The sequence below is a fragment of the Bactrocera tryoni genome, unplaced genomic scaffold (assembly GCF_016617805.1).
Source record: "Bactrocera tryoni isolate S06 unplaced genomic scaffold, CSIRO_BtryS06_freeze2 scaffold_25, whole genome shotgun sequence".
Classification (NCBI taxonomy): domain Eukaryota; kingdom Metazoa; phylum Arthropoda; class Insecta; order Diptera; family Tephritidae; genus Bactrocera; species Bactrocera tryoni.
In genome coordinates, this window is record NW_024395977.1 from 7,811,735 (window position 1) to 7,827,718 (window position 15,984).

Sequence of the window (15,984 nt, forward strand, 5' to 3'; positions counted from 1 at the left end):
TTTTATTACGTTTAAAGAGCGCTCAAATGCTTCTCAGAATCAGTTATTCGTTGTTTTCATTGGATTATGAACTTGTGAGGCACCCACTTTGCATATTGCTTTCGAATCTTTAGAGCATCTTTGTCCTCGGTGCTCAATTCGCCTGTTTCCAGCTTAGAAAATATCTTTTCAACGGCGGATCTCCCTGAGTCCAAATTAAACAGTATTTTCCATCCAAAAGCAATGCTTTATTAACAACCGAAATGCTTTATGATCCATTTTTTCGTAAACTAACACAAGTTGCTTCACAAAAATGCTACATCGCATTAACAAATAGTTATTATCCAACTAATAGAAATCATATAGATGGTAATAGTAGTATTATCTATGTATCAGCCACAGTGAAGCGTGGACGGGTCCTCTAGTAGGTACATATATCTTAATAAAGTTTTTTGTGGTTTCTGCCATAATTTAAACCAGCGAAAGGTAAGAAGATTCCAAAAGGAAAGCAAAAATTATCGAAAGCTCTAGATGGTGGCCGCCAGCGTAAGCCTATCCAACAGTGGAAAGAGAAGAGCATCGTGTGGCGTAGACGTCAATTTTAATATAAAGGTTTAACGTAATTTAGCCCACTATGGCCTGTGCATATACAGAGAATACAAATGCTTAAATTGGACTTAGAGGTGAAACTCTTACTTTCAGCTGAAAATGACCTTTTGTGCAACTGTCATTTCGGTACTTTATTATTATCGTAAGCGTGTTTTATTTAAAAATATATATAATTTTTTTATGAAATAAAATAAAAAAACGTATACTTTTCATTAAAAACGCATTCACATTGTGACAGAAAAGTACCCGGGAATAGTAAAAAAACAGCAAAGTATTTAATTATTCATAAATATTTTTTTTGTCGCCTTCAAAGTAAACCCCCCCAGATATAAAACATTTATGCCACCGTTTTTTTCAGCTCTCGAAACACTTTTCTTAAGCACTTTTTGGGACGGCCTTCAGTTTCTTCAACGAATTTTGTTTTATTTCTTCCATCGACTGAAGACGGGTGCAATCCGATGATTGTTGACTTGCTTGCATCAAACTCATAAACCCATGGCAGTTATATGCCGTCCATTAATGTGAGATCGGAATTCGCACGATCAATCATGTTAAAATTGACCTGTTTACAGGACTTTTTTTGAAAAAGCTTTACCTCTATTGGAACAAGTCGAGCGAGAACGCATTTTATACCCAAAATCACTCGAACTGATTCGCGAGGGATGTCAAACTCTTTAGCTATCTCTAAAACACTTGACGATTTTCAAGCTCCACATATTTTACCTTTCATCAGTTGAAGGAGTCGAAGGTTGTCCAGAACGAGGCATCTCTTCAACGATCTCTCGGATGTCTTTGAAGGCTTTGTACCACGCGTAGGCTTGTATTTTTGATAAAACTGTATCATCGTCAGTCTTTTTCAACATTTGCAACGATTCCGCACACGAAATTTGGTTAGAAATACAAAATGTTAGACAAATATTTGTTCGATATGTTTAATTTAGCAAACTAAATTTTTTTGAAATATCCATTACTTCATCGTTTACGATCTATTGCATTTTCGTGGGAAAAACTGGTTTTCGTCCATGTAAAAACTTTCAAATTTCGTCGCTAAATTGTTGAGAATGGTAAGTTTTAAATAGATTTTATAATTTCTATTTAAATTATAAAGATTTGTTACAGTTTTTTGTTAAGAATGTGTACAGAGGTGCGCTAATTCACTAGTCATGCACAATAGTCATTCTCAATAAATTGACCCAATCAGCCGTTCATACGGATATATCACTAGATTCTGCAATGGATGCTTACTTGGCCTTGCACATTTCGGTATTGGATATTTGCATTTTGTGTCATCGTGCAATCTTGCAAGGGCAAGAGAATCCCCCAATTGATACTGAAAAATGGAAAAGAAAAAATACAAACAAATAAATTTGTGAGTTGTCAGTGAAAACTCATCGAAAACACACATTGTCGGTCCGAACGACTTAGATTCCACAACCCACAAATGTGTTTCAAGATATTTTCATTGTCAAAATTGCGGCAAAACGATCTTCGCTCTTTTTTAATATTCAGAAAAATACTTCAACAATTTTTTTTTACAAAATTTATTATAAAAGGCAAAGAGTTGTACACTCCCAATGTAATAATCTGAATAACAATGAAAAATATTAATTTTTAGTCGAATACTCTTCAGTCTTTGAATTTGTCTTATATCGGCTATGTTCGTAAATGCATCATGACGCGCATCATGACGATTGCATAACAAACAGAACGTTCAGAAATGCAATATTGCAACACTGCAATAATCAAGCGTTCAAAAAAGTAACACTTCTATCAACTGTCATACATAATTTCTATCAAAAAATTGTTTACTGCATTTAACTACTATGTCTGACGAAAAGTAAGTGCAAATCTGTTTTATTTTAATTTTTGTATTGGAATTTAGTTAAATTATGTTGATAATAATTGTATAAATTAATATTTTTAAATTTTTAGTGAAAATCTCAGTAATGCGGAGACGCAGTTATTGCTGAGAGTACGGTTGAATATGTCCTCGGGAAACGACTTTATTGTTTTAATAAATGATTTGTTTTTAGGTATTTTTCTTTTTAAAGACAAACATTTGTACCTACAAATTTTTCTTTTTGACTACAATACCCTTCTTTTTCTTAAATTTAAAGAAAATCTATCATTTCATTGCTCACAAATTTCGTCTAGTGTTAGATTCAGCAAAATTTCCATTTTAGTACTATACGCGTTCAAAAATGCAAACAAATGTATCTGCAAATTGTCAAAAATTGTATAAGAAGTATCAAACGTCAAACTTGCAGTGTTGCTACTGTTGCTTATGCTGCAAGTCATGATGCATTTACGAACATAGCCATCTTTTGGCTTATATCTTTCTTAAAAATAGTGATAGAACTTAAAGATGCACTTTTCTAACTTTGATCGCTGCAAAATCACATATCATATCATTGTAATTTAAAGTTAAAGCAGTTTCACATACTATTGAGAGAATCGCAAAATTGGACAATCTACTCTGACCCATGGTCGATCTCAAGTAAGATTTGATCAATTTAAGTTTGGTAAAAGATTTTTCACAAGATGCAACTGATACAGGTATACTGAGTAGTATTCTTAAAGCTGTCGCTAACGTCTTGTAGGCTTCCAGTCCCATTGAAGAAATGTATAATAAAACTTTTTCTGACGAATATCCAATTTGTTCTTCGTTTTTCTTCGCTCTCTTTAATAAAAGTAGGACGTCTTGGATGTCACTGTATAAATCTTCGTTATCCAAGTCATCTGGATAGGATTCGGAAAGTTGCTGGCATTTTTCTTTAATTTTGACGAGTTTGTCATTGTATGAGTCTCTGGTTAGTTCTATAATTTGTTCAAAATCACAAAGAAAACCAAAACGGTCATTAAGCTTTCCAAATTTGTGAAACGGGTGGATATTTTCATTGATAGCTTATCCAGAATTTCGATCTTACAGCGACGCATTTCTTCTTCTGAATTCCATCCAGCATTTTCAGATAGAGTAAACGAAAAAGACGAGAAAAAGCTAAGCATTGTGAATTGAATGTCGTGTGTGTAATTAAAATTTGTAATATTACAGAAATCATTTGGATCATTTGGATGCGTATAACAAAGACGCACCATTCAATTAGCCGCATCACCGGCGATTTGGAGGACGAGCATTACGTGGAGCTCGCTATTAGTTTAAGTAAATATTTGATTATTTTGATGTTATTATTAAATAAAGAGAAATAATAAAAAAAAACTGAGTTTTATTTAAAAGAATTGAATTTTCTAGAAGTAACAAATGGGTAACAAATAATTTTGTTACTGCTTATTCCTACTAACATGTTTATATGTTATAAGTAGCAAACTGATAACCAAAATAATAACACTAACAGATATACGGGTAACAAATACTTTTTGTTATCCATAACACATAGGTAAGCTATGCGCTAACAAAAGAACTTGTTACCCGTAACATACTGTGAAGACATTTGCTAACAAATGTGTGTATTCTGTTAGAACAAGGCAGCATGCGATATTTGCCATTGGTTAGAGCAAGATAACCATTGAACATTAAATAGCTATGTGTTACTTTTTTCCCACTCTCTGAACAAAAGTAACAAATATTTTAACGAATGCAAAAGTGAACAATAACAACCCTGCAAGACGGGTAGTTGTTAGCAAACGTGTAAACGAGTTGTTATTGTTCACTTTTGCATTCGTTAAAATATTTGTTACTTTTGTTCAGAGAGTGGGAAAAAAGTAACACATACCTATTTAATGTTCAATGGTTATCTCGCTCTAACCAATGGCAAATATCGCATGCTGCCTTGTTCTAACAGAATACCTACATTTGTTAGCAAATCTCTTCACAGTATGTTACGGGTAACAAATTCTTTTGTTAGCGCAAAGCTTACCTATGTATTATGGATAACAAAAAGTATTTGTTACCCGAATATCTGTTAGTGTTATTATTTTGGTTATCAGTTTGTTACCTTTAACATGTAATCATGTTAGCAGGAACAAGCATTTCTGTTACCCATTTGTTACTTCTAGCAAATTCAATTATTTTAAATAAAAGTCATTTTTTTAAATTATTTTGCTTTATTTAATAATAAAATCAAAATCAGATATTAATTAAATTAATAATATGATTATTATTGCATTCGGTAGAAAAATTATATACAAGTTATTTGAGTTTAAAAATTATAATTGTAAAAATTCATATTTTTAAAAGTAAAATTAGACACTTCAACTTAGAACTAATATATACAACTTAAAACTAATATGTACAACTTAAAACTTATATTTACAACTTAAAACTAATATGTACAACTTAAAACTAATATTTACAACTTAACACTAATATATATAAGTAATAATAATAAAACTTATATTAGTTTAGCCCTTAGTTTATGTTTCTTCTGTTTATAACGATTGTGGCTTAAGGCCACAAATCTCCGGAGCTCCCCACATATACTGCTTTTATCCTTGTCAGGAAATATATCTAAAATTAAACGTAATAAGTTAAGGCATTCAAATATATACCAGTAAAAAAACTTACCAAAAACTAACCCTACGCACTTTAGTTTTAGTAGGGGTTTCTTCTCCTTGCGCCCCTCTAAATTGTAATGGTACATTACATCGTCTGAAAACAAACCACGAAGTACGCCGTCCACACTGCCTTTTGCGCCCTTTGATTTCAATATTAGCCGCATCTGTAAAAAAAAAATTACAGTAAATTATATTACAATCGCATAATATTTAAAAACGAAATATTTACCATAGCATCCGTGCTTTCCTTTTGGGAAAGTTTGTCTTCCACGAAGCGCACGTGCTCTTCCGATGACATGGGCAGTTTCGAAGCGAGCTCCACGTAATGCTCGTCCTCCAAATCACCGGTGATGCGGCTAATTGAATGGTGCGTCTTTGCCGCAATGACGCGGCATTCGCGCAATAATTTACTGTGCGCCTGCACCTCGGCCTTCTCTGGCATCTAAAAAATTAAAATATAAAAATTAGCTTCTGTTTTAATTTGGTACTGTAATACTGCGTTACTTACTTTGTCTGTTAGGGACTTCTCAATGGCAGTGAGACGGGTCTCAATAGCATCCAGCTTCTGGATTATATCTGAAAAACATAAATGTATTTTTATAAAACAAATACTAATATATTTATATATTAATACATTATACCTGCATGGCCGCCAGACGATGGTGACGGTACCACAATTTCTGATAGTTCTGCTGGAGGAGCGCAAACGAGATTGTAAGAATTTGGTTTAAACACTTTATCTGTAAAAAAATATTATTAAAAAATGAAAAATATTTATGTTAAATGCAACCTCTTTGGGGGCCCAAAGGTTGTGAGCATTCCACTTCGGAATCGATTTCTTCTACGAGGTAATCGAAATTCATTCTATGAAAAATCATAAAAAAGGTGATGAATGAGTGGAATTAAAAGAATTTTATCATCTATAGGTATGGAAAAATACTTATATTTAATATCTAACCTACTTAAAACTACCTCATTTTCTGAAACTTTACCTACAAGTATGCCTAAATCTGCAGAAGCAATTGGCTCTTGAAAATAATCGTAAGTCTCAGAAAAAAGAAGGCCTATAAAAACATCGCCCTCTATTTTTTCGCCAATGAGTTTTATCGGCCCTGTTTTCTCTGAATAACAAAAGCTATCCTTATCTTTTTTAAAATCTAACGAAAATACCCCAAATTTTGAAACTTTGCTAGAAGCTGCATACATATTCTTTCTCTCATAATATCTATTTTTTAATTGCTGCAATACTTTATCCGGCTTTTTTATCATTTTCTTCAATGTTTGCATATAATTCTCAAACTTATATGCGGAGAAATTATAAATCGCGCCAAACCGTCTTACGCAGTCAGTTAAATGTAATAAGCCGTGTACATTAAAACTGATTAGGTGTTCGCCGTGTATACTTGAAAACAAATTAACAAATTCTTGCAAAATTTTGTCAGCTACATTTAATTGGTGTTCTTCTGACTGCTCATATGAAAGAAGTCGAATTCCGACATGAAGCAAAAGAAAATGATAGTACAGGCATTCATCAATGCAGTCTTTTAAAACAAATATACCTGTATATAGCAAAAACTGTCGGAACTCTGTTGATTTCCAATTGCTTATTTCATTAAAGTCACGCACTATTCGACAAAACTCGGACGGTACATATTTTGCCAAATAACGCAGCTTCTCATTCATTACGGAAATATTTCCTTTAGAAATAAGCAATTTTAATAATTTTTTCATTACACCTAAGTCTACTAAATGCATTGGTTCCAAAGGAAACTGTGAAACCATATTAAAATTTGCAGATTCTAATATAATTTCTTTCTCCCTATACTCTAATCTATGATGTTCCCCATCTCTCCTAATTCTAAAACTTTCATCAGTTCGCGCTGATCCTACATTGGTTGAAAAACTAACTCTCCCTTTTAGATAACGACTTGAGCTTACACATTTTGGACAACAATTTTTCCCTGTATGAGAGATAACTCCAGTCACAAAGGCGCGAGCAGGTGAATCACAGGTAAAGGACCTAATATCGAACTGTTTTATTAACTGATTTCTACCTACTTTCAGTCCGTTTGCTCTAAGAAGACCTACCTCATTACAAAAATCTCTAAGGAAATCTTCAGGGTTATTTGGTTTGCTTCTTCCTTGGAAGCAGGCAATTAAAAACGGACTAACATGAGGATAATTGGCTATTGAACCCATGACAGGCCACAGACAATTTTTTGACGACTTTGTTAATTGCAGTCCGTCTATTCCAACGTCAATATCCACCTTTTCGTAATTTTCTAAGAAGTCAAATTCTTGAGAATTTAAGTTTTCTTCTATTCCAAAATACAAAAACTCTCCACCTGGTATGGCTTCAACGCAAACTTTTTCTCGCATTGTTCCGAGGAGGGTTTTCGCTGATAATGGCAAGCCATTAACACCAACTTTATCTAAAGTTTGAAGCAGGTCAGTGAGAGCATTTTGAGAAATATTATTTCTAATTGCCTACGCCTTCAATTCGACCACTTTATCGGACTGGTCCTCAACCTCCTCAACACATTGAAAATCTTCTTCAAACAAATACCTACTATTGGTTTCGTTATCGCTATCATAAAAATCCTCAAACCTATTACCACTTGCTCTGCTGGTGCTTGGTTCATTATCACTAATCCCTAACTCTAACCTATCGAAACTATCATTTGAAACCTCTTGAACAGATTCATTCAGTCTTCGAAATTTTGCCACCGTAGCTTCAAATTTCGATTTTTCCTTGCTCAAGAGGTTTGAAAAGGTTTTCTTATTCATTTTTTAAAACTAAAACTTAACTGATTGATAGGAATCAAATATCCACGTCGAAAACTAAAAAAAAAATATTATATAATTATTATATAAAATTAAAAATATTAAGTGGTCGTTTAATTAAAAAATATAATATAGCAACAAATATTACTTTGATAAAGATTTTTGATTTTTAAATTTTTTACATTTACACATGTATGTATGTACAGTGTCGGACAAAACTCATTGGACTAACACAAGTGTCTCATATATTCCGTCATAACTTTTTACATAGATGCATTAAAAGAATAATTTTTTTTGCAAAAGAAAGATCGCATATTCTACATTAAGAAACAATGAAATTTTATTTTTCAATTTTTATGTAAGATTTATAAATTATAACAGAAGGGAAAAAAGCAAAAAATTCGTGCGACATAACTCATTGGACTAACACTTTGTATATCGTTATTTCGACTTCCAATGAATTAATTTGCCGTTATCTGGCGGGGAAAGAATTTTGCAGGTAATTATAATTATAAATCGTAGATCACTCATCTCCGAATTGTTTATTTTAATGAGAACGGGTGTGTTGTGAAATATTTAAACTTTTCCCGAATAATGCTACTAAAAAATTATTTTAGTTAAAAATGGTTTTGAAAACACATTCAGCTGAACTTAAATTATTAATTTTAAGTGAATTCTCAAAAAATGTGCGGTAAAGGAGCTTTGTAAAAATTATTCTCTGGGGAAATCAACTGTTTCTGCTATTTTACGCAAGAACAAAGCTGAAGAAACCGTTACAAAACTTAATATTGGAGGACGTCCTAGAGTGAATTCGGTAAAGGATGACATGCGAATAGTGGGCGAGTTTAAAAAATATCCAAAGATATCAGCAAAAAAAGTTGTAGATAGCTTACAACTTAGAGTAAGTATGCGTACAGTACAACGACGCGCCGGTGATGCTGGTCTTTTTAGCTTCCGTGCTGCGAAAAAACCATAAAGTATTTCCAAAAAAATCGGTTAGCACATTTGGACTTTTAGAAATGCATATCAATTGGTCTTTAGAGCAATGGAAGTCGATATTGTTTTCAGATGAGTCCAAATTTAATTTGCAGATCTCAGATGGAATGACAGGTGTACGAAGACCAACAGGAAAGCGTTTATACGTCGACATTTGCAGGGTGCAGCAAAGCATGGTGGGAGTAATATAATGGTGTGGAGATGCTTTTCTGGTCAAGGAGTAGGACCTATTTACAGAATAGAAGGGAATATGGACGGGTTCCAATATAAAAATATACTGCAAACCCAAATGTTACTTCACGCTATCCAAAAAATGCAGCCTGATTGGCAGTTTCATCATGACAATGACCCCAGACACACCCTCAAAGTTGTGAAGGATTGCTTTTTGGAATAAAAAGTTTATATTATGAGATGGTTCGACCAGTCTCCTGATATGAACCCGATTGAAAACTTATGGAAAATTGTCAACAGGCAAGTTAACAGGGAACAGGTTCACGGTTATAAAAACAAGCTATCTGATGCCTTAAAACGAGCCTGGAATGGAGTAAATGACACACATATTAGTAATTTAATTTCATCTATGCTTAAAAGATATGCTGTTATCAAAAGAAATAACGGCTACTCAGTAAAATATTAAATTAAAACTAATTTATTTTCGTATTTAGCTAAAGTCCAATGAGTTATGTCGCACGAATTTTTCACTTTTTTCCATTCTACTATAATTTATAAATCTTACATGAAAGTTGAAAAATAAAATTTCATTGTTTCTTAATATAGAATATGTGATCTCTCTTTTGCAAAAAAAAATATTCTTCTAATGCATCTATGTAAAAAGTTATGACGGAATATATGAGACACTCGTGTTAGTCCAATGAGTTTTGTCCGACACTGTATATACATATATATGTAGATATAAAGTACAAATTACATATTTCACAAAAATGCACAATCTATAGCAACTTTTTGAAATAAATATGCACTATTTAGCTTTACTAATTTAAAACTTACTCTCTTATTTGTTTGTTGTACCCAATATATTTGAATCCTCCAAATGTTTTCTGTAATATTAAAATTTTTAATTATACACACAACATTCAATTCACAATTCTTACCTTTTTCTCCTAGTAAAGCCTTTTAGTTTCTCTATACAAAAGAAATTAATAATATACATATGTATGTATAAATAATAGAAATTAATTATAAAGTATCAAATTATCAAGTAACGAACTTACCTCTTTAAAATCCAAAATAAACTGCGCTTTTCGTTTTCTTCTTCTTGAAAAATTGGGCATTCGTCTCTCCTATTCTAGCAAGTTAATATTACAATATGTTTAGAATGTCGATAGTTTTTCTCTATCTTACTTATGTACGTATTCTCCCATTCAATTGAAAATTCCAGAAAATGTAACAGTGTTAGTGAACAGCTGAAAATGTTTCAATGTGTTTGTGCAATCTGTTACCTCCGTCTTGCAGGGAAGCCGCTTACACGTTTGCTAACAGCTACCTGTCTTGCAGGGTAGCCACTCTCAATCAATAATGCCATACCGCGCAAATATATTTTTATTTGATGATTTCTTATATTTTTGAAAATATGTGTTCCCTTTCTATAGCGCGTATTATTATTTTAATACATTTCCAGAAGCAACTTAGATTTTCAAAATTTAACAGAACAATTATAGAAAAAAAACCTCAATTCTTTGAATATTTTGATAAAACAACCAAACTGAAAATATCACAAATATTAATATATATTTATATATATATATATATTTTGTTAAAGTTTATAATTTAAATGTAGAAACGTTTTTGTTCGGAAGAATCGTTTATTCAGAATGAAAAATAAATTTTCTTTATAAGACAAATCACAAGAAGTATACAATGATTAGAATATAATAATACAACAAGTAGTTTGTGTTGCAAGTACTTTCAACACTCCTCCTCAACACAATATTAACTGCAACAGTAACAGCCCAAATATGTTTATGTATTATTCTAATCCCAAAAGTTTAACAAATTTATGATGATTACATTTTTCTAAGTTTTTCGTTAGTATATCGGCAACCATCTCATTTGTTGGAACGTAATGAATTGAAATTTGTCTACTATTTAAAACTTCGCGTATATGATGATATTTTATATCAATATGCTTGCTGCGGGAGTGATATACAGGATTCTTAATTAATTGTTGTGCCCCCAAATTATCGCCGTTGATTTTTATAGGATTATTCGTTGGATCAATCCCGATTTCTTGCATAAGTTTTCTTATATATGTGGCTTCTTTTGCTGCTGCGGACATCGCCATGTATTCCGCTTCTGTACTGCTGAGTGCAACTGTGTTTTGTTTCTTAGATTGCCAAGAGAATACGCTACCTGCCAAAAAGAAAGCATATCCCGTATAAGACTTTCTGTCCGTAGCGTCGCTACCCCAATCAGCATCTGCATAGCCTTCAATCGACTTTCCTGTTTTTAAATAATGCAATTTATAATCACATGTTTTATTTAAATATCGTAATATATGTTTGGCTCCTGTCTCGTGTTCGATGTGTGGATCTTTATTACGCTGTGATAATTTAGAAACAGCGTGTAAAATATCGGGTCTTGTTAAAATTGCTAAATACATAAGCGAACCAATAAGTGACTGATATTTCGTTTGATCAACTTTCTTGCAATTTTCGTTGTTGCATTTAACTTGAAATTTAGGTTCAAGTGGAGTTAAAACTGGCCTACAATTAATCATATCATATTGCTTTAAAAGTTCATTGATATAATTAGATTGGCTGACTGTAATTGCTCCAGTTTCCCCTTTGCGCTGAAATGTCATTCCTAAAAAGTGTTTCAGTGGTCCTTTATCAATTACTTTAAATTCATTTCCAATTTTCTTCTTGGTTTCAATTAAATCCGCTTTATTGGTTGATGCAAGCATAATGTCATCAACATAAACAGCGATTATATTAAAACACCCATTTGAATGTTTCGTGTAAACGCAAGGTTCACTTGGACATGACGAAAAACCAATTTTCTTCAAAATGAAATCGAGTTTTGAATTCCATTCTCTTCCTGATTGTTTGAGTCCATATAACGACTTGTGAAGTTTAAGGACACGATTTGGGAAAATTTTATCTACAAAATACTCTGGTTGTTTCATGTAAACTGTGTCATGAAGTTCCCCATTTAAATAAGCTGTTGCAACGTCCATTTGATGTAAATGCATTTGGTGCTCTACTGCTAATGCAATTATCATCCTAAGAGTTTCGTAGCGTACCACTGGTGAAAAAGTTTCTTTGTAGTTTATACCGTATTGCTGACTACAACCCTTTGCTACTAGCCTTGCCTTAAAACGTTCAATATTACCATCAACATCTCGCTTCACAGAAAAAACCCATTTACATCCGACAACTTTTTGACATGAAGGTAATTCTTCCAGCGTCCATGTGTTATTGTCTATCAACGCATCATATTCAACTTGCATGGCTTTCTTCCATTCTGCAGAATATTCGCTGAGTAATGCTTCTTCAACAGTTTCAGGTATCTTTATGCTGTTATTCATTGAATTCAATATATTATGTTGCTTTCTAGGACGACCAACCCTGCCAGTTCGGATTATTTTTGGTCTTCCTCTTCCTCTTGTATTAGATTTCTCATTATTTATCATATTAATAGGATCTACTTCAACTTTATCATCTTTTTCTATCGGAATATTGCTGGTATCTACTTGCTCTCCTCCTCCAGCGAGATTCTCTTTGCACTCCGTGTCAGTTACTGCTTCGTCATTATTTGTTTTGAGTATCAATTCGCTCACGTCTACCTTATCACTGACTTCATTAATTTTCTGAGAATTTTCAATGAATATAACATCTCTACTTATGATGAATTTGCGTGTTATTGGGTCATATAAACGATATGCCTTGGCCTTTTCTGCATATCCAACCATAATATATTCTTTACCTTTAGGTCGAAACTTATTAGAGCAATAGCTAATGATCCAAAAGTTTTTAGAAAATGAACCATTGGTTTCCTTCCTAACCAAGTTTCGTAAGGAGTTTTATTTACTAGAATCTTTGTTGGCGATCTATTGCGTAGAAATACAGCGGTAGAAATTGCCTCTGCCCAAAAACTTTCATCCATACTTGTATGAACTAACATGCATCGCGCCATTTCAACTAAAGTGCGATTTGCGCGCTCAGCTACACCATTTTGTTGAGGTGTATATGGTACAGTAAGTTCACGCTTAATACCGTACAAATTTAAGTAATTGTCGAAATCTTTATTTAAAAATTCACGCCCATTGTCGCTGCGAATAGCTTTTATTCTTTTCCCAGTTTGGCATTCCACCATAGCTTTAAAGTGTTTAAATTTTTGTAAAACTTCTCCCTTAGTTTTAAGGAAATATACGAACATGTACCTCGATTTGTCATCGATAAAGGTTAGAAAATATTTTGAACCACCAATTGATGTTTTATTAATTGGACCGCAAATGTCCGTATGAATTAACTCAAGAAGATCTTTAGATACTGAGTTGGACATACTTGGAAATGGTTTCGTACATATTTTGCTTTTCATGCACGTAATACATTCATTGTATTGTGAAATATTAAAAGCTTTCATACCATGTACTAACTCTCTGTTAGACAATTCATGTAGACTTTTAAAATTCAAATGACCATACCTGTTATGCCATTTCATTACTTCATTAGCGTTAGAATAAAAACATGAATTCGGTGCTTTCCCAAAAATGAACAAATTATTGCGTTTGTGCGCCTTCAGTAAATTTTTTCCTGCAGCATTTTTGATAACGCAAAATTTCTTATTAAACAAAATTGTACACCCTATGCTCGAAGCCTTTCCAACAGATATAAAATTTGATTGAAGATCTGAGACGTACAGAACATTCCTCATGATAACATCTTCGTTTCCTGATCGTAGGATCACAGTCCCAATACCTTGCGCTTCGATAAAATGTTCACCCGCTAAACTCACCTTTTCAGTATGATTCTGAAACGTATGAAACAAACTGCGCTCACAACACATATGTGATGTCGCTCCACTGTCCACGCACCATGTCCAACGGTTAAATTCTTGTACACCAGATGTTGCAAGTACACTTCCAATAGCATTCTGAGTTTGCTGCCTAGGTGCTCTGCATTGTGCAGCCAGATGACCTCTATTTCCACAATTATAGCATTTAACGTTAGATTGCTTCGTTACCGAATTTGAAGTATATCCTTTACGTGTATTTTTGTTAAGATTTTTGTGCGCACTTACATTTTTCCTGAAGTTCGACCTTGCCGAAAACGCCTGTTGATTCTCGATATTTTCAACATTTGCATCCTTCTCCTGACGACGTTCACCTTCTTCAAGTAATTTAATTTTCAATGCATTTAATGACGGTAAATTATCACGCGTTTCTATAGCAACCACGAAATTTTCATATGACTGCGGTAAACTTGATAGCAGAATAATGACTAACATTTCCTCTGGAACTACTATACCAATTTCAGCCATTTTTTCAATGATATCAGAGAACTGCTTTATGTGCTCCGACACATTTTCGCCCTCAGACAAACTAAGGTACAGAATTTTCTTGAAAAACGTAATTTTACGAGCTGGTCCAGAGCTGGTCCACTTGGCTGGTAGATCTCTTGTAATTTCCTCCAGGCCTCTATTGAAGTAGTGCAGTGTCTTATATGATTTAACTGCGATGGCTTGACACAAAGCGTAATGCTCGCAAGCGCCTTCTCATCTTTTGCGTCGAACGCGGCTGATTCTTCTAGCGTTGCATTTTCGTTCTTCACATGCTTACCAGATACGATTCCCCATAAATCGGCATGAATTAGAACACTTTTCATGTGGACTGACCACGACGAATAATTTGTGTCATCGAGCTTATCAATGGAAAACAATCCAGAAGTAGCCATTGTTAGTTGCAAAAATTATTTTCTTTAATTCACTTTTAAGTTGCGATGCCTAAATTTTCTTTTACTAAACGTTTGACTGGTTACGAATCTCGGTTATGCCTTTCTTAAGTCTCATAATCTGTTAAAGTTTATAATTTAAATGTAGAAACGTTTTTGTTCGGAAGAATCGTTTATTCAGAATGAAAAATAAATTTTCTTTATAAGACAAATCACAAGAAGTATACAATGATTAGAATATAATAATTACAACAAGTAGTTTGTGTTGCAAGTACTTTCAACATATTTATTATATATTTATATAAGCATTTACATTAAATGGAACTGCAATATGTTTAAACAAAATATATATTATGATTACAAGTATCTTTTTTTTATATATGCAGATATATAAAAGTGCCTTGCATTTATACCTACTTGAGAAAAGTTTTCCCAATTGTAGCTAAAGTGAATTTTTACAACTGTCATCACCACCGTTACTGTTCTATCGCATGTACAGTGGTGTGAACAAAATAGGAACAACCTTAAGGTGTTGTGAAGTTTTAAAATGTGCTGTTTTCTTATTAAATAAAATTGTTTTTGATACAAGTATAACTCATATAATTTTTCCTACCAGTGATTAGAATTTCCCACCATGCCAAGGTAAATATAAACAAATATTAATGCGAAACTCTAAAACCTTCAAATTATGTTTACCTCTTTTTGTTCACACAACTGTACAATTCCGATATGAAGTAAACTTCTGCTCTTTAATTTGTGTACAATGTCAGTATTGCCACCATAGACAACTTGATGAGAGACTCTTTGGTTCGAGAGAGAGCTGTCAAAACCCGCATTTTTTATAACATTTGCCAATGATGCCACTGCTGAAAAATATTAGCTTGGGCATTTTATAAAGAACTTTTGGATATTTTGCAGTTTCCACACTACCACTGAGGTATGCAAATAGCGCGTTACCGATATTATTTTTGGGTGCTCGGTTCCCCATTAGGCCTATATCACCCATATATACAAATAAATACAAATATATACATACATAAACCAAAATTGTACTTAAAGTAGCAATTCAAAAAAACAAAATTAAAGAAATAATTGAGTAACAATTTAAAATGAGTACAAAAAAATAAATAAAGCCATATCATAATTCACATGAAAACAATAATTCATAACAATAAATAAAAACATAAATATT

The 15,984-nt window shown here is 32.9% G+C and overlaps 1 protein-coding gene across 1 annotated transcript; it reads right to left on the reverse strand.

The window, feature by feature from the left end:
• Positions 1 to 4,820: 4,820 nt before the first annotated feature.
• On the reverse strand, positions 4,821 to 9,917 carry LOC120780955. The gene is made up of 8 exons (XM_040113185.1): positions 9,889 to 9,917; positions 7,909 to 7,941; positions 5,891 to 5,964; positions 5,742 to 5,840; positions 5,609 to 5,676; positions 5,330 to 5,542; positions 5,111 to 5,264; positions 4,821 to 5,053 (listed from the first exon to the last, which is right to left on the reverse strand). Exons 3-8 carry the CDS (start codon positions 5,961 to 5,963, stop codon positions 4,938 to 4,940), a joined length of 723 nt encoding a protein of 240 aa, XP_039969119.1. The 5' UTR covers position 5,964; positions 7,909 to 7,941; positions 9,889 to 9,917; the 3' UTR covers positions 4,821 to 4,937.
• Between the last annotated feature and the right edge of the window lie 6,067 nt (positions 9,918 to 15,984).

Bases quoted from the DNA above. Each gene is read 5' to 3' on its own strand.
- LOC120780955 (XM_040113185.1), bottom strand. From the start codon at position 5,963: ATGAATTTCGATTACCTCGTAGAAGAAATCGATTCCGAAGTGGAATGC. The intron at 5,677-5,741 runs GTATAATGTATT...TATGTTTTTCAG, and splicing joins ATCGTCTGGCGGCCATGCAG to ATATAATCCAGAAGCTGGAT. The intron at 5,054-5,110 runs GTAAGTTTTTTT...GTTTAATTTTAG, and splicing joins GTGCGTAGGGTTAGTTTTTG to ATATATTTCCTGACAAGGAT.